General features: G+C 46.7%; 1 protein-coding gene across 1 annotated transcript in view; it reads left to right on the top strand.

Moving 5' to 3' along the window:
• USP45 (ubiquitin specific peptidase 45) overlaps positions 1-19,014 on the top strand; it is a 317,389-nt gene that overhangs the window by 266,818 nt on the left and 31,557 nt on the right. Inside the window, exons 13-14 of the mRNA XM_073626986.1 lie at positions 813-941; positions 13,653-14,256. Coding sequence (XP_073483087.1) covers positions 813-941; positions 13,653-14,256 — 733 coding nt within the window. The remainder of the gene's footprint in view (positions 1-812; positions 942-13,652; positions 14,257-19,014) is intronic.

The raw sequence follows: 19,014 nt of genomic DNA, 5'->3' as shown, positions 1-19,014 counted from the left end.
CTGCAAAGGTAGCCAACAAAGGTGTACATTTGGGGCTGCGCAACAGTTACCCTCCAGTAGTAATCAGAGGGCAATACCGCCAGCCAAACATGACCCATTCACCCACTTAGGGGTTAAAACAGGGAGTGGAGAAATGATATAATGCCTCCTCACCACCTGTTAAACGCCCTCTGAAAAGTGATCCAACATGAATCACTCTTCTGAAGGTATCGCTAGTGTAAACGAGCCCTAAGGGTGTTTTTTATTTTGGATGACTATAGTTTTACCATAAAATATAGTCATGACACACAATAATGCAGCCGGGTAATAATATAGCATTAAATGTATTGTTTTTAATGTGACCATGTTCTGTAAGTACCTGAATTTAACTTGATAACAGCCACTTGAAACCCCCTATACAGCAGCAATCCGACAGGAAGTAGAAGGACATCTGGGAGCGAATAGGATGTTCTGAATGCATGTGTGCTAATAGAGAGTATACTTGGGTGATGAGGGGTGACCTCATCATTCCTCTGCTGCGCTTTAACTGTGCAGTCAGCAAGCTAGAGGTGAAATGAGGACATCATTAAATTTCTTCTACAGTTTATAACTGTAGTAGATATGTTGGTGTCATCCACCTGGATGTACTGTGTGGCAGGGCTGTGTAAATCTCAGGACAGAGTGGAAAGAAATAGCAAATACTTTGGCAGGTAATCTTATGTTATGTGTGCATTTTGCTGTTTGCCCGGAGATTAGACCTAAGTTTTATATTGTGAAGCCAATGACATTTGTGCTAACTTTGCATCATTTATTTGTGGTCCAATGTACATTAGGTATCCAAACCTGTAGTTTACGGAAAAGGAAGCAAAGTCAGTAACCAGGGAGATGAGAGTACTGTGTGCAACTGTATGAACAGTGTATCAGGAAGGATACAGAGGAAGCACTCGCCAATAAAAGACAGTGTAAGTATATATCTTGACCATATAACATATGTTTCTTTATCGTACATCACGGGACACAGAGCCATAGTAGTTACTATGTGGGTTATATAGGCCACCTTTAGGTGATGGACACCGGCATTCCCTATTTAACCCCTCCCATTACTGGGAGATCCTCAGTTTTTTCACCAGTGTCTTGGGTGTTGGTCACGAGTAAAGATGTGCTATGCTGAGCTCCACTGGAATAATCTTTGCTGGGGCAAGCTATGCAGCCGAATCCATTCAAAGTGTCTTTTCAGGCCAAATTGAATGGTACCAGGGCCTCGTGGTGGAAGAAACGAGGTTTAGCCCGTGATGCTTCTCTTTTTTGAGAGCTGGACCCCGGGATCCAGTGCTTTGGTTTTTTCAGCCATAAAGCTTCCTGGCAGGGTCCTATACGGGTCAAAGGGAGCGGAACCCCTAATAAAAAGGTAAAGGTTTTTTAATGGAGCCCGCCGTGAGGGGTGAAGATTGGGTCTGTTTGGTTTTACCACAGAATCCCTGCAGCGGGATAAGATTGGTGGAGATTCCTAAGGAATTTAAAATTTTCTTATGGATTTTCTCCTTGTAGTAAATGTTGTCATGCCTAAAGTCACCACCGGGGTCTGTAAAGAGCATGTACCTTGTTCATGTTTTCCATATCTCGCTCTTTGTCAGCAGAAGCTGCAGGCTTCCTCCAGCTAAGCAGTCCCAAGCCTCCGGTAAGATGTTGGAGGGGGGGTTTTTACTAAAACACCCCCCACCTGGGCAGGAGTTTCTCTCCCCTCTCCCGGATTAGGCAGGGGGAGCCCAGAACGATTGGCGGATGCCGCTCCGCTCCCTCTTCCACCGCACGGCGGGTCTTCATCTGTTCTCCTCCTCTCCACCACCCACCCACACACACACGCCGATCCCGTTGGATCGGAGGCACGCTCACGCGCGGTAAACGATCTTTTTTGAAAAGGGGGGCCTGGTAGGAAGACAAGGGGGCGTGGCTTAGCGCGGCATTGCCGTGCCTCAACGTCCACAGCGCAGGTGCATAATAAAAAGCTCCATTTGCAGACTGCAGGCTCCATTTGCAGACTGCAGACACGAGCAGATGGGGGCATGTAAGTGGTGACACAAGCATTCCCAAGGCACGTTTACTGAAGCATCAGGCTGAACATTAAATAGCAGCGGCATTTGTTGGACTATTTGCTCAGCAGTGGGTGCATTTTTTTCTGGCAGTACCTCTGCGTGTGTGCATCGGACTATGGTCAGAAGGGGAGGTGGAAACACCCCAAAAAAGGGCCCAAAGGTGTCCCCTCAGGCTCTGAGGACCCTAGTCTCACCTCTACAATGCCATCCCCCCCTGAGAGATCTGGGGTTGCTGGTCAGGGTGAGCCATTAGGGCCGTCAAGTGTTGCGACTGTTTCCAACATTGCAGCCCCTGTCTATATTACTGAGGAGGTTTTTTCCTCAGCTTTGGTGGTATTCGAAGAAAGGTTAGCAGCTTTAATCGCATCTTCCCAGAGTGGGAGAAAATGCGACAGTCCCCTTCTACTACCCAGGACCTTCAAACAGAGGAACTGGGGGCAGGAGAAGATTAATTCCCCTCAGGGGACCGTGAAGAGGCTGATGACTCCTCTTCCGAGGATTCAATTGCAGAAGGACCTCCTTCAGCTTCACAATCTGAAAGATTGCTAGTGCAATCTCTTACTGAAATGGTTCACTCCACATTTATGCTACCCTTAACTGAGTCGGTTGGTAAGCCCACTTCTTGTTTGGGTTCGCTAAAGCCTCCCCAAGCTGTGCATGGCTTTCCTGTCCATTCATTGCTGGAACAGCTTATGTATTCTGAGTGGAATTACCCAGATAAGCATTTTTTTCCTCATAAAAAATTCTCAGCACTTTATCCCATGGAGGAAAAATTCACTAAAAAGTGGGAGATACCAGCAGTTGACGCTGCTATATCTTCTGTGAATAAAAGTTTGACTTGTCCGGTTGACAAATGCTTAAGGATCCAACTGATAAGAAATTGGAATTCCTGTTGAAAAATGCATTTTCTTTGGCAGGTTCAGTGACTCTACCTGCTGTGATAGCAATTGTTGTATGTCAATCCTTGAAAGACCAGTTGTAACAGGTGCTCAAGGTTATCCCTGATCAGCAGGCCCAGGATTTAGCCGAGCTGCCAGGGGCTTTATTTTTTGCAATTGACGCGATGAGGGATTCTATTCTTCTTTCTTCAAGCCTCACGCCTTATGCTTGGGCTGGTGCATATGCGTAGAATCCTATGGTTGAAAAATTGGTCAGCTGAAGCGCCATGCAAAAAACGGCTGTTTGGGGATGATTTGGATAAATACATCCAAAAATTTTTAAGTGGAAAAAGTACCCTTTTGCCAGTTAAGAAAAGGAGTAAACGCCCCTCATTAAATGGGCTCCTTCTCCAGGGCCAGGGGCATCAGCCTCCAGGCAGTCACGACGGCCTCCGCTGTCACGTTCAAGAGGTAAACCTTAGGGTCAAACCCAAGGACAAAAGAAGTCCTGGGGAAGGAAACCTACAAAACAAAATACTAAAGCCTCTTTATGAAGGGGCGCCCCCACTCGCTCGAGTGGGGGAAAGACTTCTGCAGTTCTCAAGGATCTGGAAGGAGGAGTTTTGAGACAGATGGGTGAGCTTCACAATAGCTCTAGGTTACAAACTAGAGTTCCGAGAGTTCCCCTCTCCTCGTTTTCTCAGATCAAACGTTCCCAAAGATCCAGAGAAAAAGAAGTCTCTTTCAAGCATTAGACCGGCTTTTGTCTCAAAGAATGATCATGGAGGTTCCCATGGAAGAGCAGGGGTTGTGGTTTTATTCAAACCTCTTCACGTTGCCAAAACCAAATGGAGATGTCAGACCCATGCTAGATCTCAAGGATCTGAACCGATTCATAAATATCCGCTCATTTCACATGGAATCAATCAGATCAGTAGTCTCCATCCTGCAAGGAGGAGAACTTCTGGCATCAGTCGACATCAAAGATGCATACCTGCATGTGCCTATTTTCCCTACTCACCAGAAATATCTACGTTTTGAGGTAGAAAAGCTCCTTTTTCAGTTTGTAGCTCTGCCTTTTCGGTCTAGCTACTGCACCTCGGGTGTTTACAAAGGTCCTGGACCCAACTCTGGCCAGATTAAGGGCTCAAGGTATAACAATTATAGCTTACCTAGACGACATGCTCTGATTAGACCAGTCAGTAGCCACTTAGACCAAAGTATGGTCACCACAGTCAACTACCTGGAATACCTAGGTTGGATTCTCAACCTAGAGAAATCTTCTTTAAATCCATTAAGGAGATTAGAATACTTGGGTCTGATCATAGATACAGCCCAGAAAAGGGTATTCTTGCCCCAGGCAAAGATCAGCACCATAAAGGAGCTGATTCAGGTGGTCAGAGCAAAGAAGAATCCTTCTATTCGGCTTTGCCTGAGGTTATTGGGAAAGATGGTGGCTTCATTCGAAGCCGTTCCTTATGCTCAGTTTCGTTCGAGACCACTGCAAAACAGCATCCTATCGGCTTGGAACAAGAAGGTCCAAGCTCTAGATTTCACAATGCGACTGTCTCCAAAGGTGCTCCGGAGCCTCAGTTGGTTGTGGATAACCAAAAATCTGCAGAAGGGAAAATCCTTCTTACCAGTTACCTAGAAGGTGGTAACAACAGATGCCAGCCTTTCAGGTTGGGGAGCAGTCCTGGAAGAGGCGACTGTCCACGGGAAATGGTCCAGAACTGAAAGGACCTTGCCCATCAACATTCTTGAGATTCGGGCAGCGCACTTGGCCCTGAGGGCCTGGACATTCAGGTTGCGGAATTGTCCTGTCAGGATCCAATCCGACAATGCCACTGCAGTGGCCTATATCAATCACCAGGGGGGCACAAGAAGTCATGTGGCCCAGAGAGAGTTGAATCAAATCCTAACTTGGGCAGAAAACCATGGACCTTGACTATCGGCAGTCTTCATTCCAGGAATAGAAAATTGGCAGGTGGACTACTTGACTCACCAGCAGTTCCCAGGAGAATGGTCCCTTCACCCCGATATCTTCCTGGCAATATGCCGGAGATGGGGGATCTCAGACGTAGATCTATTTGCGTCCAGGTTCAACAAAGAGATCGACAACTTTGTGTCAAGAACAAAGAATCTGCTAGCATGCGGAACAGATGCCTTGGTGGTCCTGTGGGATCAGTTTTCACTGATTTATGCATTCCCTCCTATTCTGCTGCTTCCACGACTTCTTCGCAGGATTACGCAGGAAGGGAAGTCGGTGATTCTTGTGGCCCTGGCATTGCCCAGAAGATCTTGGTATGCAGAGATCATAACGATGGTGGTAGGGGACCCATGGACACTACTACCACGTCCGGACCTACTCTCGCAAGGTCCGGTATTCCATCCTACCTTACAAACACTAAATTTAACGGTTTGGCTATTAAGACCCACATTCTGAAGAAGCGTGAGCTGTCGGGTTCAGTGGTATCTACCTTGATTAATGCAAGGAAGCCAGCCTCCAGAGTCATATATTATAGAGTCTGGAAGGCATAGGTTTCCTGGTATAAATCCAGGAGTTGACATCCCAGAAAGTGTGTCATAGGTACTGTACATGACCGCGAGATTGTGTTTCCAGCGCGATAGCATCGCGCTGGTTCTCGGCGACAGGGTACTGTGCATGTCGCGCTGGCTCACTCATCGGGAAAGGAAAACTTTGTTTTCCTTCCGCGATGAGTGACAGGCAGTGCTGACAGCTGTCTGGTATGAATCCTGAGGCGGGAACACTGCGCCAAATTTTAAATGAAAAAACCAGCGTGGGTTCCCCCCCCAGGGGCATACCAGGCCCTTAGGTCTGGCATGGATTGTAAGGAGAACCCCCTACGCCGAAAAATTGGCGTGGGGGTCCCCCGCAATCCATACCAGACCCTTATCCGAGCACGCAGCCCGGTCGGCCAGGAAAGGGGGTGGGGACGAGCGAGCGCCCCCCCCCCCTCCTGAGCCGTACCAGGCCGCATGCCCTCAACATGGGGGGGTGGGTGCCTTGGGGGAGGGGGATGCCCTGCGGGGGCCCCCCACCCCAAAGCACCTTGTCCCCATGTTGATGAGGACAAGGGCCTCTTCCCGACAACCCTGGCCGTTGGTTGTCGGGGTCTGCGGGCGGGGGGCTTATCGGAATCCGGGAGCCCCCTTCAATAAGGGGGCCCCCAGATCCCGGCCCCCCACCCTGTGTGAATGAGTTTGGGGTACATGGTACCCCTACTCATTCACCTAGGGAAAAGTGTCAATATAAAAAAAACAGTACACAGGTTTTAAGAGTAATTTATTAGTCAGCTCCAGGGTCTTCTTCCAACTTCGGGGGGGTCTCCTTCCGACTTCCCCCGGTGTTCGGCCTCTTTTCCCGGTGTTCGGCCTCTTTTCCCGGTGTTCGGCCTCTTCTCCCGGGCCCCGCCGCTATCTTCTTCCAGCTCTATTGCCAGCGAGGGGCCCGGTCTGCTACCGCTGTCTTGTCGCCGCTCTCTCGCCGCTTCTTCTCTTCTTTTCTTCTTCCCCGATGTTGACACGACACTCTCTCCGGCTCGAATGCTGTGTGCGAGCTGCGGAGCCATTTATATAGGCGGTGACCCCGCCCCCTTACGACGTCATGGTCCCAGCATGCGCAGGGACTCTGGCGTCATAAGGGGGCGTGGCCCCAGAGTCCCTGCGCATGCTGGGACCATGATGTCCTAAGGGGGCGGGGTCACCGCCTATATAAATGGCTCCGCAGCTCGCACACAGCATTCGAGCCGGAGAGAGCGTCGTGTCAACATCGGGGAAGAAGAAAAGAAGAGAAGAAGCGGCGAGAGAGCGGCGACAAGACAGCGGCGACAAGACAGCGGCAGCAGACCGGGCCCCTCGCTGGCAATAGAGCTGGAAGAAGATAGCGGCGGGGCCCGGGAGAAGAGGCCGAACACCGGGAGAAGTCGGAAGGAGACCTCCCGAAGTTGGAAGAAGACCCCGGAGCTGACTAATAAATTACTCTTAAAACCTGTGTACTGTTTTTTTTATATTGACACTTTTCCCTAGGTGAATGGGTAAGGGTACCATGTACCCCAAACTCATTCACACAGGGTGGGGGGCCGGGATCTGGGGGCCCCCTTATTGAAGGGGGCTCCCGGATTCCGATAAGCCCCCCGCCCGCAGACCCCGACAACCAACGGCCAGGGTTGTCGGGAAGAGGCCCTTGTCCTCATCAACATGGGGACAAGGTGCTTTGGGGTGGGGGGCCCCCGCAGGGCGTCCCCCTCCCCCAAGGCACCCACCCCCCCATGTTGAGGGCATGCGGCCTGGTACGGCTCAGGAGGGGGGGGGCTCGCTCGTCCCCACCCCCATTCCTGGCCGACCGGGCTGCATGCTCGGATAAGGGTCTGGTATGGATTGCGGGGGACCCCCACGCCAATTTTTTTTTTTAGACCTAAGGGCCCGGTATGCCCCTGGGGGGGGGAACCTACGCCGGTTTTTTCATTTAAAATTTGGCGCGGTGGTCCCGCCTTAGGATTCATACCAGACAGCTGTCAGCACTGCCTGTCACTCATCGCGGAAGGAAAACAAAGTTTTCCTTTCCCGATGAGTGAGCCATCTCGGCGCTGGCTCCTGCGACGGGGCTCGCAGGTGTCAAATCTCGCCGAGAAATGCGGCGAGATTGACACAATATCGCGGTCACCTACTGTAGAATCCTTGCCTTTTTGCAAATGGGATTAGAGATGAGGCTGGCCAAAGGCCAGGTCTCAGCCTTATTATTGGCTGCTCTTTCTTGTAAAGAGCCATATTTAATTATTCACAAGGATAGGGTAGTATTTTGTCCTCATCCTAACTTTCTACCGAAGGTAGTGTCAGGTTTTCATCTAAACCTTCATTTTTTCCAGAACCCTGTTCTACGGAAGAAAAGTCGCTACATTCTCTTGATGTAGTGAGAGCAGTCAAAGTCTACTTGAAGGCGACTGCTCAGATTCGAAAAATGGATGTTTTGTTTGTGTTGCCTGAAGGTCCTAAAAAAGGAAAGGCAGCATCGAAATCTACTATTTCTAAGTGGATTCAGCAAGTAATTGTTCTAGCTTATGGTTTGAGGAGGAAGATTCCACCTTTTCAAATCAAAGCGCACTCCACCAGGGCTGTTAGTGCTTCATGGGCAGTGCATCACCAGGCCTCCATGGCTCGAATCTGCAAGGCCGCAACTTGGTCTTCAATCCATACATTTACCAGATTCTATTACATGGATGTAAAAAAGCATGAGGATATCGCCTTTGGGCTCAGTGTGCTGCAGGTAGCAGTATAGGTCCTCAGGTCTGATGGCGCCCTACTTTTGTTTGTGTCTCCCTCCCCTCAGATAGCATTGCTCTGGGACATCCCACATAGCAAATACTATGGCTCTGTGTCCTGTGATGTACGATAAAGAAAATAGGATTTTTATAATGGCTTACCTGTAAAATCCTTTTCTTGGAGTACATCACCGGACACAGGTCCCTCCCCTCTTTGGATACACGTATATTCTTTGCTACAAAAACTGAGGTACTCCCAGTAATGGGAGATGTTATATAGGGAGTGAACTTCCTGTCTTAGGGTGTGCCAGTGTCCATCACCTAAAGGTGGCCTATATAACCCACATAGTAACTACTATGACTCTGTGTCCCGTGATGTACTCCAAGAAAAGGATTTTACAGGTAAGCTGTTATAAAAATCCTATTGCATGCTTTTTAACCACCTTAACACCATCACCTCCTTGCACCAGATTCTGTTTGCACCAGTTTTAGCAATGCCTGGTACACACGATCAGAAAATTGGATGAAAAATACCGCTTTCAAATCGATCGTACAGTAATCTGATCGTTTGAACACAGCTTTCAAGAGCCGATCAAGACACTTCATCCGATATTATCCGAAGGGACAAGCACAGAAATCTTCCTCATACAACACCAGAACAAACTATTTACGTTTAATCAGTACAGTATTAGTCCAAAAAAAATCGGAAGACCAAGACCACACATGCTTAAAATCAAAAGAATACATTATAATATAATACAATACATTAATCACTTCCGAATTAGAATTCTGTCATACGAGAATGTTTGTAACTTTAGTAACCTCTTCATTTTTCATATGAGACTAACAAGCAAAAAAAAAAAAGGAAGATCATTCGTCTAATATTTTCATCATGTGTACAAGGCTTAATTCTTCCCATTGGCTGATGGAGGTAAAGAGTGGATTAAGCAGAGCTCAGCAAGTGTATGTTCTTCATTCCTCCATTGCCAAGCCATGCCCCTTAATTAATTTTTGTTTTTAATTACACTTAAAGGTTAGCCTAATAAACGTGTGAAATTAACCTTCTGGTGGCTAATAGGCAAATATGAAAGATTCATATGCACTGTTTCAAATTTACTTGATTCACTAACTTTAATCTTTTTGAAAAATATATTTTCTTCCTGTACATAAGGAAATAAATAAACCATACAAGAGCACTAAATATTCAGTTATGTTTGAAAATCTGTTTAATAACCTTAAAGTTGTATTTAACCCAAAAACAAAAAATATTTATATTGCAGCTTAGGCTCCGTTCACATCTAGGCGTTTTTGGGCGTTTTTCTGCTGTAAGCTCTCGGCTCTAAAAACGCCCAACAAGACAAATCCCATTCATTTCAAAGACTCCTGTTCACATCTGAGCGATCTGTCACCTGAAACAAAACACCCATCGCTCAAAGTACGGGAGCTTTTTTTTTTGGCAGATTACAGGTGTTTTACTGCTTTTACATTGGTGACCTTTTACCTTGAAAACACCTGTACAAAAACGTTGCAAAACTCTGCAAAAACACCTGTAAAATATCAACGCCTAGATGCCCTGTACACACGGTCGGACATTGATCGGACATTCCGACAACAAAAACCATGGATTTTTTCCAACGGATGTTGGCTCAAACTTGTCTTGCATACACACTGTCACACAAAGTTGTCGGAAAATCCGATCGTTCTAAACGCGGTGACGTAAAACACGTACGTCGGGACTATAAACGGGGCAGTAGCCAATAGCTTTCGCTTTTCTCTTAATTTATTCTGAGCATGCGTGGCACTTTGTGCGTCGGATTTGTGTACACACAATCGGAATTTCCAACAACGGATTTTGTTGTCGGAAAATTTTATAGCAAGCTCTCAAACTTTGTGTGTCGGAAATTCCGATGGAAAATGTGTGATGAGCCCACACACGGTCGGAATTTCCGACAACAAGGTCCTATCACACATTTTCCGTCGGAAAATCCGACCGTGTGTACAGGGCATTTTTTTAGGCCTTTTTCCTTAATTTTCACCTGTTAATCCAGCCAGTAAGTCTGTTTTTTTTTTTAAATTTCCACTAAGAAGTGGGTTAGAAGATTGAGACAAACCATTTAACACTCACGGGTGCTTATAATGATCAGCTCTAATTGTTGCTGTAGCTGCTTAAAGCAGAACTACGCTGCATCTGAGCACCACAAACCAAAAATACTATTTAGTTAATTTTTAGTATTCAAAGCAAATGCTTCCATCCATCCATGTCTTCATACTTTATTTTGTTGGGAAATCACTTTCGAAAACACCCCCCAGCATTTCTGACCGTGGCCACCTTGAGTAAGGGCAGACGATTCATGTAGCATTTACTTCCCGGAATCTATCTGCCTTTAGCTAAGACATGCCTGGGCAGGAGGATATGCTTAGACCCCTCCTCCCCTCCTGAAGACTCCTGGGATGTATGACATAATTTGCCTAGGCCTGGAAACCAGGCGCTGAAAAGATGTAAAAAAAAAAAAGTTTAAAATAAGTATATATGTTATTTTTCTATCTATTTACTAATACTAGCAGCATAAGGATTAAAAATAGTAATGTTGATCATCCACTTTAAGGGCCCAATCCACCAGATGAAGTTGGATGCATTTTTGACTGCATTCCAACTACACGCAGGTTATCCCATGAGCACAGTTTACACCATTACAATGCAGTGAAAAATGTACAGCAAGCTGCATTTTTCAGCATGAAAAAATCCTGAAATGCGCACAGGGCACATAAAAGCCAATAGTTAAAGTCCCAGCCTCTTCTATATCAATCCACTGGCGTAGGTCAGGACCAGGGCTGGCCCAAGACATTGTGCTGCCTGGGTCCAAAAATGAAATGCTCCCCGACCACATGTCACCTCTGCGTCCCTGTCCAAATGTCACCTTTGCTTACCAGTCCACATGTCGCCTCTGCGTCTCCTTCCACGTGTCGCCTCTGCGTCTCCGTCCACGTGTCGCCTCTGCGTCTCCGTCCACGTGTCGCCTCTGCGTCTCCGTCCACGTGTCGCCTCTGCGTCTCCGTCCACGTGTCGCCTCTGCGTCCCAGTCCACGCGTCGCCTCTGCGTCCCAGTCCACGCGTCGCCTCTGCGTCCCAGTCCACGCGTCGCCTCTGCGTCCCATTCCACTTGTCGCCTCTGTGTCCCATTCCACGTGTCGCCTCTGTGTCCCATTCCACGTATCGCCTCTGCGTCCCAGTCCACATGTCACCTCTGCATCTGAAATGTCACCAGTCTATCACCTGTCCAGTGTGCCGGCGCTTGCAGCTTCCTTGCCCCCATCTCAGGGGAGATCTGCAGTGGATACCTCCATTTTCACCCCCATCCCATGTTAGACTGCTCCTGCTCCTACTCGTTCCTTTCTGTATGAACTAGTAGGAGCGTGTGTTCAGGACAGGAGCCTTTCATGGGCCCCCCTAGTGGCACCAGGCACGAATGGTCAGTCCGCCCCGAGCGTCAATTTGCCACCCCTCTTAAAGTGCTGCCTGGGTCTAATGGACCCCGCTGGACCCATGGGAGGGCTGGCCCTGGTTGAGACTTTAATTATTGAGAACTGCCCCCACACCTGAATGACATTAAGTAGTCCCCTTTCTGCCCTGGTCTTCAGCAGGGGTGTTTTTTTTAAACTGCTCAAAACTCTTCGAGAAATAGTAAGTCCCCTCAGCTACTGTCCTCACTGCCCTGATCCTTGGACATAGGCCAGTAGGGAGTCTCTTCTCTGCCTCCCCTTTTTGTTAGGGGGCCCAGAACCATTTGTCAGAGCCTGCAGATGAGTTCAAAATGAGTGTGCTGCCATATCAGTCCTGAAAATAGACCTTACAAATGGCACTGTTACTATGGATTAGTGTATTCGTGATCAATCACTTTTTAGAGGGCATTTGACAGGCGATGAGGAAGCATTACATTGCTTCCTCACTGCCTGGATTAAACCTCCACCATTACGCTGCAACTGCGTGGATTGTATGCAGTTGCGGGGCAGCCCCATTTAGTGGAATGGGTTGCGTTCAATGACCGAACGCAATAGGAGGATCATTTTTGTCCTGCAACATGTGTACACTTCCATCCACTGACTTTACAACCTTTGCTTGTGCATTACCCTCTCCTAGCCCTTGCACTCTGTACACACTCATGACCCTGCACTCTGTACATCAGTGTTTCTTAACTCCAGTCCTCAAGGCACCCCAACAGGTCATGTTTTTAGGCTTTCGATTATTTTGCACAGATGATTTGATCCGTTTCACTGTCTTAGTAATTACCACAGCCGTTTCATCTTAGGGAAATCCTGAAAACATGACCTGTTGGGGAGCCTTGAGGACTGTAGTTAAGAAACACTGCTGTACATTACCCAATCCTGACCCCTGCACTGTGGACACTGAGGGGAATTTATAAAACTTGAGTAGCTGTGCATGGCAACCAGTCGGCTGCTATCTTTCACTTTCAAAACTGAACAAGCTGAAGATAAAGGCTGATTGGTTGCCATGCATGGCTGCTCCAAATTCTGGCTGCTGCAGTTTTGGTAAAGTCCCCTCACTGTGTTTCACATGAAATACTCCTGACCACTGCACTCGAAATACATTACTCCTGAAGTTCTTCTTTAAAGCAGATCTTCACTGCATATGAGGACCACAAACCAAAAACACTATTTCATTAATTTTTATTATTCAAAGCAAACTCCTCCATTTATCTCCTCTCATTATGTAAGGGCAGATGATTCATGTAGCATTTACTTCCTGGAATCCATCTGCCCTTAGTTCAGGCATGCATGCAGGACAGTGTGCTTAGCTGAGAAACCCCCTCCCACCTGAAAACGCCTGGAATGTATGACATCATTTGCCTAGGCAAGGAAGTAACTGAAAAAAAATAAAATATATGATTTACTTTCCTATCTATTTACTAATGCTAGCAGCATTAGGATTAAAAATAATCAATCTTGATTGGGAGAGGGAAGTTCCACTTTAAGGTAGGCTGTGTGTAGAAAGCATATGTAATGGAACAGTCTTATTTTATTAAAATGAGTGTGCTGAGGTTTGTACGTGTCTGTAACACTCTTGCCTATGTCAAAGTCATTAAAGCATATTTTGTGGATAAAAGAACTAATGTGAATGTGTGCTGTGTATAGGGGAGTATGCTCAAGTTTTATAGAACTATGCCCCTTTAAGCCCCACCCCCCCCCCCCGCTATCAAAGCAATTTGACCACATCCACAGTTCGGTGCAACAGGCTGAGCATACCGCTTTACTTCTTGACATCATTTTTTTGGGAAGGAGGGGGTTGGGGTTTAAAAGAAATGACTGGCCCTGGGTGCCAGATGTGCTAGATACACCACTGCCAAATAACACTATAATTTCCCTTTAGCTGTTTAAAATTTAATCTTTTCATTTTACTTTAGGACCGGTGGAGAAAAGAACAACAGTCAGCCTATAAATCCACATCTAATGACAACAAAAACCTTACATTATTGCAAGAAAACAGAGAGAAGTCTCAAGTTGGTATAAATAACAATGTTCCCAAGACTCTTAAGACTGGCAGCCAGTCAGATGGCAGTGAAAGAGACAAAGATAGCCAACTGGAAAGCAGTGGAGATGCAGATAGCGAAGCTTCCGATTGTGAGAATTTATTAGCCCAAACAGAAATCAACAGTCACACAAATCATAAAACTGCTGGAAATCATTCTGCCATTAATGATTTCTTACGCTCATCGCTTGATGCTGTCACTGGGCCTCTGTCAAAGCTCAGCCTGAATCCTATGGAGGAGAACATGGGTTCATGTGAAGAGGAACCTTGTTCACATCCAAAGTGTGTGCTATCCCAGAATCCTCAAACTGCTTTCCAAACACTCTCCCAGGGTTATGTAACCAGCTCCAAAGAATGCTCTGTGCAGTCCTGTCTCTACCAGTTTACATCTGTAGAGCTCTTGATGGGGAACAACAAACTGCTGTGTGAGAAGTGTACTGAAAACAGGATGCAATATCAATGGAAAACTCATTCTGCTGGTAATGCTTGTTGCACACTATTGATAAAAATGTTTTGTTTTTTTGGGGGGGGGGGGGGTTTGCAGCCGACAGACTACAGTCTTTACAGATGTGCTGTCCTTTTCCTCTAGTGGAAGTAGTGGTATTCACTACATAGTTCACTGTAGTACATCAGTCATAAAATTGTCATTTTTCTGTAGTCTATAAGAATGAATAAATGCAGCAATCGCTGAACAGTTTGCATACTTTCTGTTGTGATTATAATTAGGGATGGGCAAACGGTTCGGCCCGAGCATAAGTTCAGCGAACACTGAACAATATGCGGTTTTTTTTTTTTGGCGTTAGAGGGGGACGGGGTCACCCGGTTACGTAACCTGGTGGCCCTCCCCCCTCTGACGCAACGGGGAAGTCATTGGGAAGTCCCCGTGCGTCAGAGGGGGGCAGGGTCACCAGGGTACATCACTGTGTGGCCCCTCCCTCAGTTCTATAAGAACTGTCAAAGGCACTGAAGCGTCACGCGGCGGATCAGTCGCTTGTTTTTTCTTTTTTCGGTCCGTCGGCAGAGCGATAGAAGAAGATGAATGGACTTTGTGGGACAGTTTTTTTTTTTTAACATTTTGACACTTTTTTTGTGAAATGGTAGGGGTACAATGTACCCATTACCATTTCACACGGGGGGGGCGGGATCTGGGGGTCTCCTTGTTAAAGGGGGCTTCCAGATTCCGATAAGCCCCCCGCCCGCAGACCCCCACAACCACCGGGCAAGGGTTGTGGGGATGAGGCCCTTGTCCCCATCAACATGGAGACAAGGTGCTTTGGGGGGCTACCCCAAAGCACCCTCCCCATGTTGAGGGCATGTGGCCTGGTACGGTTCGGGGGGGGCGCGCTCTCATCCCCCCTCTTTTCTTACGGCCTGCAAGGTTGTGTGCTCAGATAAGGGTCTGGTATGGATTTTCGGGGGGACCCCTACGCCTTTTTTTTTTTTTAATTTTGGCGCAGGGTTCCCCTTAAAATCCATACCAGACCCTTCAGGTCTGGTATGGATTTTGGGGGGAACCCTACGCCATTTTTTAAAAAAAATTGGCGCAGGGTTCCCCTTAATTTCCATATCAGATCTGAAGGGCCTGGTATGGATTTTAGGGGGACCCACACACAATTTTTTTTTTTTTTAAATATTGGTTCGGGTTTCCCCTTAATATTCATACCAGACCCAAAGGGCCTGGTAATGGACTGGGGGGGATCCTATGCTCTTTTTTTCAATGATTTTTATCTATATTGCCGAGACCCGACAATTCATTACAGCCGCAAGTAGTTTTAAATGACAATTTTTCCTTTAGAAATGTCATTTTGCTGCGGTACTGTTCTAAACATGGGAAAAATGCACCACTTTACAGGCATACTATAAACACCCCCAGGCACAATATTTAAAGGAATCTTTCATTTTTATTGTTTCACTTTAAGCATTAAAAAAAATCACTGCTCCCGAAAAAACGGGCAACCCAGGTCCCCAAACACTTTTTATGACAATAACTTGCATATAAGCCTTTAAAATGAGCACTTTTGATTATTCATGTTCGTGTCCCATAGACTTTAATGGTGTTCGTGTGCTCTGCCGATTTTTTTTGCCTGTTCGGTATGTTCTGGTGCGAACCGAACCAGGGGTGTTCGGCCCATCCCTAATTATAATGCTTAGAGGTAAACTCCACAGTGGGGAGAGTATGTAGAGTATGTGTGTATTTTACTCATTGCTGTTGTCCTAAGCAATTATCTAGTTGGATGTGTTTGATTTCCCTTTAGACATCTATGTGCAAAAGCTCAAAAATCTCCACAATAATGGAATAGTGTAGCTAAAACCTTGTAATCATAACTGAAAATATAGTATCAAAGCAATTTATTAACATCAGACAAATAAAAGTCTGGTCACTTTATCGTGTATAATTTATGCCTTAGGCTTTCTGATAGGGATTGCTGCTGCATTTATTATTTATTTTTGTTACGATTGTTTGCTGTTTTATACTCATAAACCTCCATGTCGTTCTGACCAGAATTTTCAAACAGTGGAACAAGGGCATAGAAGTGAGTCTAATATCTATACTGCAATTAATAACTAATACTTACATTGCATACTTATAAAAATGTTAGTTGTCTACATGTTTTTGGCTTTAGTACTCTGAACTTAGAATTCCTGTTCTCAGGGAGCACTAACCCAAATGATCTATATGACAACCAGGGGGTTAGTATACAGTATCTCACAAAAGTGAGTGCACCCCTCACATTTTTGTAAATATTTTATTATATCTTTTAATGTGACAACACTGAAGAAATTATACTTTGCTACAATGTAAATTAGTGAGTGTACAGCTTGTATAACAGTGTAAATTTGCTGTCCCCTCAAAATAACTCAACACACAACCAATAATGTCTAAACCACTGCCAACAAAAGTGAGTACACCCCTAAGTGTAAATGTCCAAATTGGGCCCGAAGTGTCAATATTTTGTGTGGCCACAATTATTTTCCAGCACTGCCTTAACCCTCTTGGGCATGGAGTTCACCAGAGCTTCACAGGTTGCTACTGGAGTCCTCTTCAACTCCTCCTAGACAGCATCACGGAGCTGGTGGATGTTAGAGACCTTTCGCTCCTCCACCTTCCATTTGAGGATGCCCCACAGATGCGTAATAGGGTTTAGGTCTGGAGACATGTTTGGCCAGTCTATCACCTTTACCCTCAGCTTCTTTAGCAAGACAGTGGTCATCTTGGAGGTGTGTTTGGGGTCGTTATCATGATGGAATACTGCCCTGCGGCTCAGCCTCCGAAGGGAGAGGATCATGTTCTGCTTCAGTATGTCACAGTACATGTTGGCATTCATGGTTCCCTCAATGAACTGTAGCTCCCCAGTATCGGCAGCACTCATGCAGCCCCAGACCATGACACTCCCACCACCATGCTTGACTGTAGGCAAGACACACTTGTCTTTGTACTCCTCATCTGGTTGCCGCCACACACGCTTGACACCATCTGAACCAAATACGTTTATCTTGGTCTCATCAGACCACAGGACATGGTTCCTGTAATCCATGTCCTTAGTCTGCTTGTCTTCAGCAAACTGTTTGCGGGCTTTCTTGCACATCATCTTTAGAAGAGGCTTCCTTCTGGGACGACAGCTACGCAGACCAATTTGATGCAGCGTGCGGCGTATGGTCTGAGAACTGACAGGCTGACCCCCCACCCCTTACATCTCTGTAGCAATGCTGGCAGCACTCATACGTCTATTTCTCAAAGACAACCTCTGGATATGACGCTGAGCTTAAGTTGCATTACTTCAACAATTTCCCAATTTCCCTTTGAGATTCATAAAGTATTCTGTATGCTACATAGTCGCTATATGGTCTGATTTTTTACACGCTTGGGACAGTTAAGCTGAAACAAATTACTTCAGCTCAAAAGTACCAGGACTACTTTACGGTGTCTTCTACAGGTGTCGATGCCTGCAACCTTGAATCCCGTTATCCTTTGCTCCTAGAGTTTATTTTGTCATTGGAATCTTCCCTAGCCAGGTGAGACCAAGTTCCCTGCCTTGACCATCAGGGCTCCTATAACAGTCATTAAAGACTTTGTGGGCCAATTCACCCAGTTCTTTGCTGACCCTATATATGGCTTCTATGTCTTTCCCAGCAGATTCTATAGCTGATCTGCCTGCAGCCTTGCCAACTTCTGAGTGTCACACTGGGTATAACTGGTAATTGATGGGTTTAGTTGAATAGTCTAAATTTCTTTCTCGTACATCACGGGACACAGAGCCTCAGTAATTACTGATGGGTTATATAGGGTGTCACTAGGTGATTGGACACTAACACACCCTCAACCCCCTATATAATCCCTCCCCTTACAGGGATAACTCAGTTTTTTCGCCAGTGTCTTAGGTGTTGGTCACGTGTAAAGATGTGCTGTGCTGAGCTCCAAAGGGAATATCCTATACTGGGGCAAGCCAGGCAAACCGGATCCATTTCAAAGTGTCCTTTCTAGGACGAATTGGATGGTACCCGGGCCTCGTGTCCGAAGAAACAAGGTTTTAGCTGTAACGCTTCTCTTTTTAGAGAGCTGGACCTCGCATTTCAGAATTTGGTTTTTCTAGCCTTATTCTTGGCTGGGTGCTATAAAGGCCCAGAACTGCGGATCCTCCTATCCATAGGGGGCCCCAGTCTCTGAAGGTTTTCCAAACGCAGCCCACCGTGAGAGGTGAAGATTGGGTCTGTATAACAGAACCCAGTAGCTGGATAAGGTAAGGGAGATTCCATAGAATTATTTAATTCTAGTAGGTTTCTCCTTTAAGTAAATGTATGCTATGCCTATTGCCACCACCGGGGGGCTGCCAAGAGCACATACCTTCACATGCTTGATTGTCTGTCTCAGTGTTCACGCTGCACAGCTCCTCCAGCCGAGCTCCAGGTAGGATGGGATGGGGGGCTCTTCCTGCAGGGGTATCCCCCCCCAAGATTAGGGGGGGCCGCTGTGGTCTGAAAGGCGGTAGTATAGCGCACTGCCGCCACCATTACTATTTGGCAGTTCCCATCATCTGCCAGCCTCTCTCCTTCCTCCTCCACCCCAGCCTCCCCTCCACGCTTGTCCCGGAGGGTCGACTCGCGCGGGAAAGCGCACATTTTTGAAAAAAACGAGGAGGGGGCGGGGGGATCAGAGGAGAGGGGCGGAGCATTAGCGCGACGTCCGGCGTGTTTAGATGCCCACATCGGCGGCTGCACAGGCTATAAGAAGCACACTT

The sequence above is a fragment of the Aquarana catesbeiana genome, linkage group LG04 (genome assembly GCF_042186555.1).
Source record: "Aquarana catesbeiana isolate 2022-GZ linkage group LG04, ASM4218655v1, whole genome shotgun sequence".
Lineage (NCBI taxonomy): Eukaryota > Metazoa > Chordata > Amphibia > Anura > Ranidae > Aquarana > Aquarana catesbeiana.
Note: the sequence above shows the minus strand (reverse complement) of the source record. Positions and strands in the feature narration are given on the sequence as shown.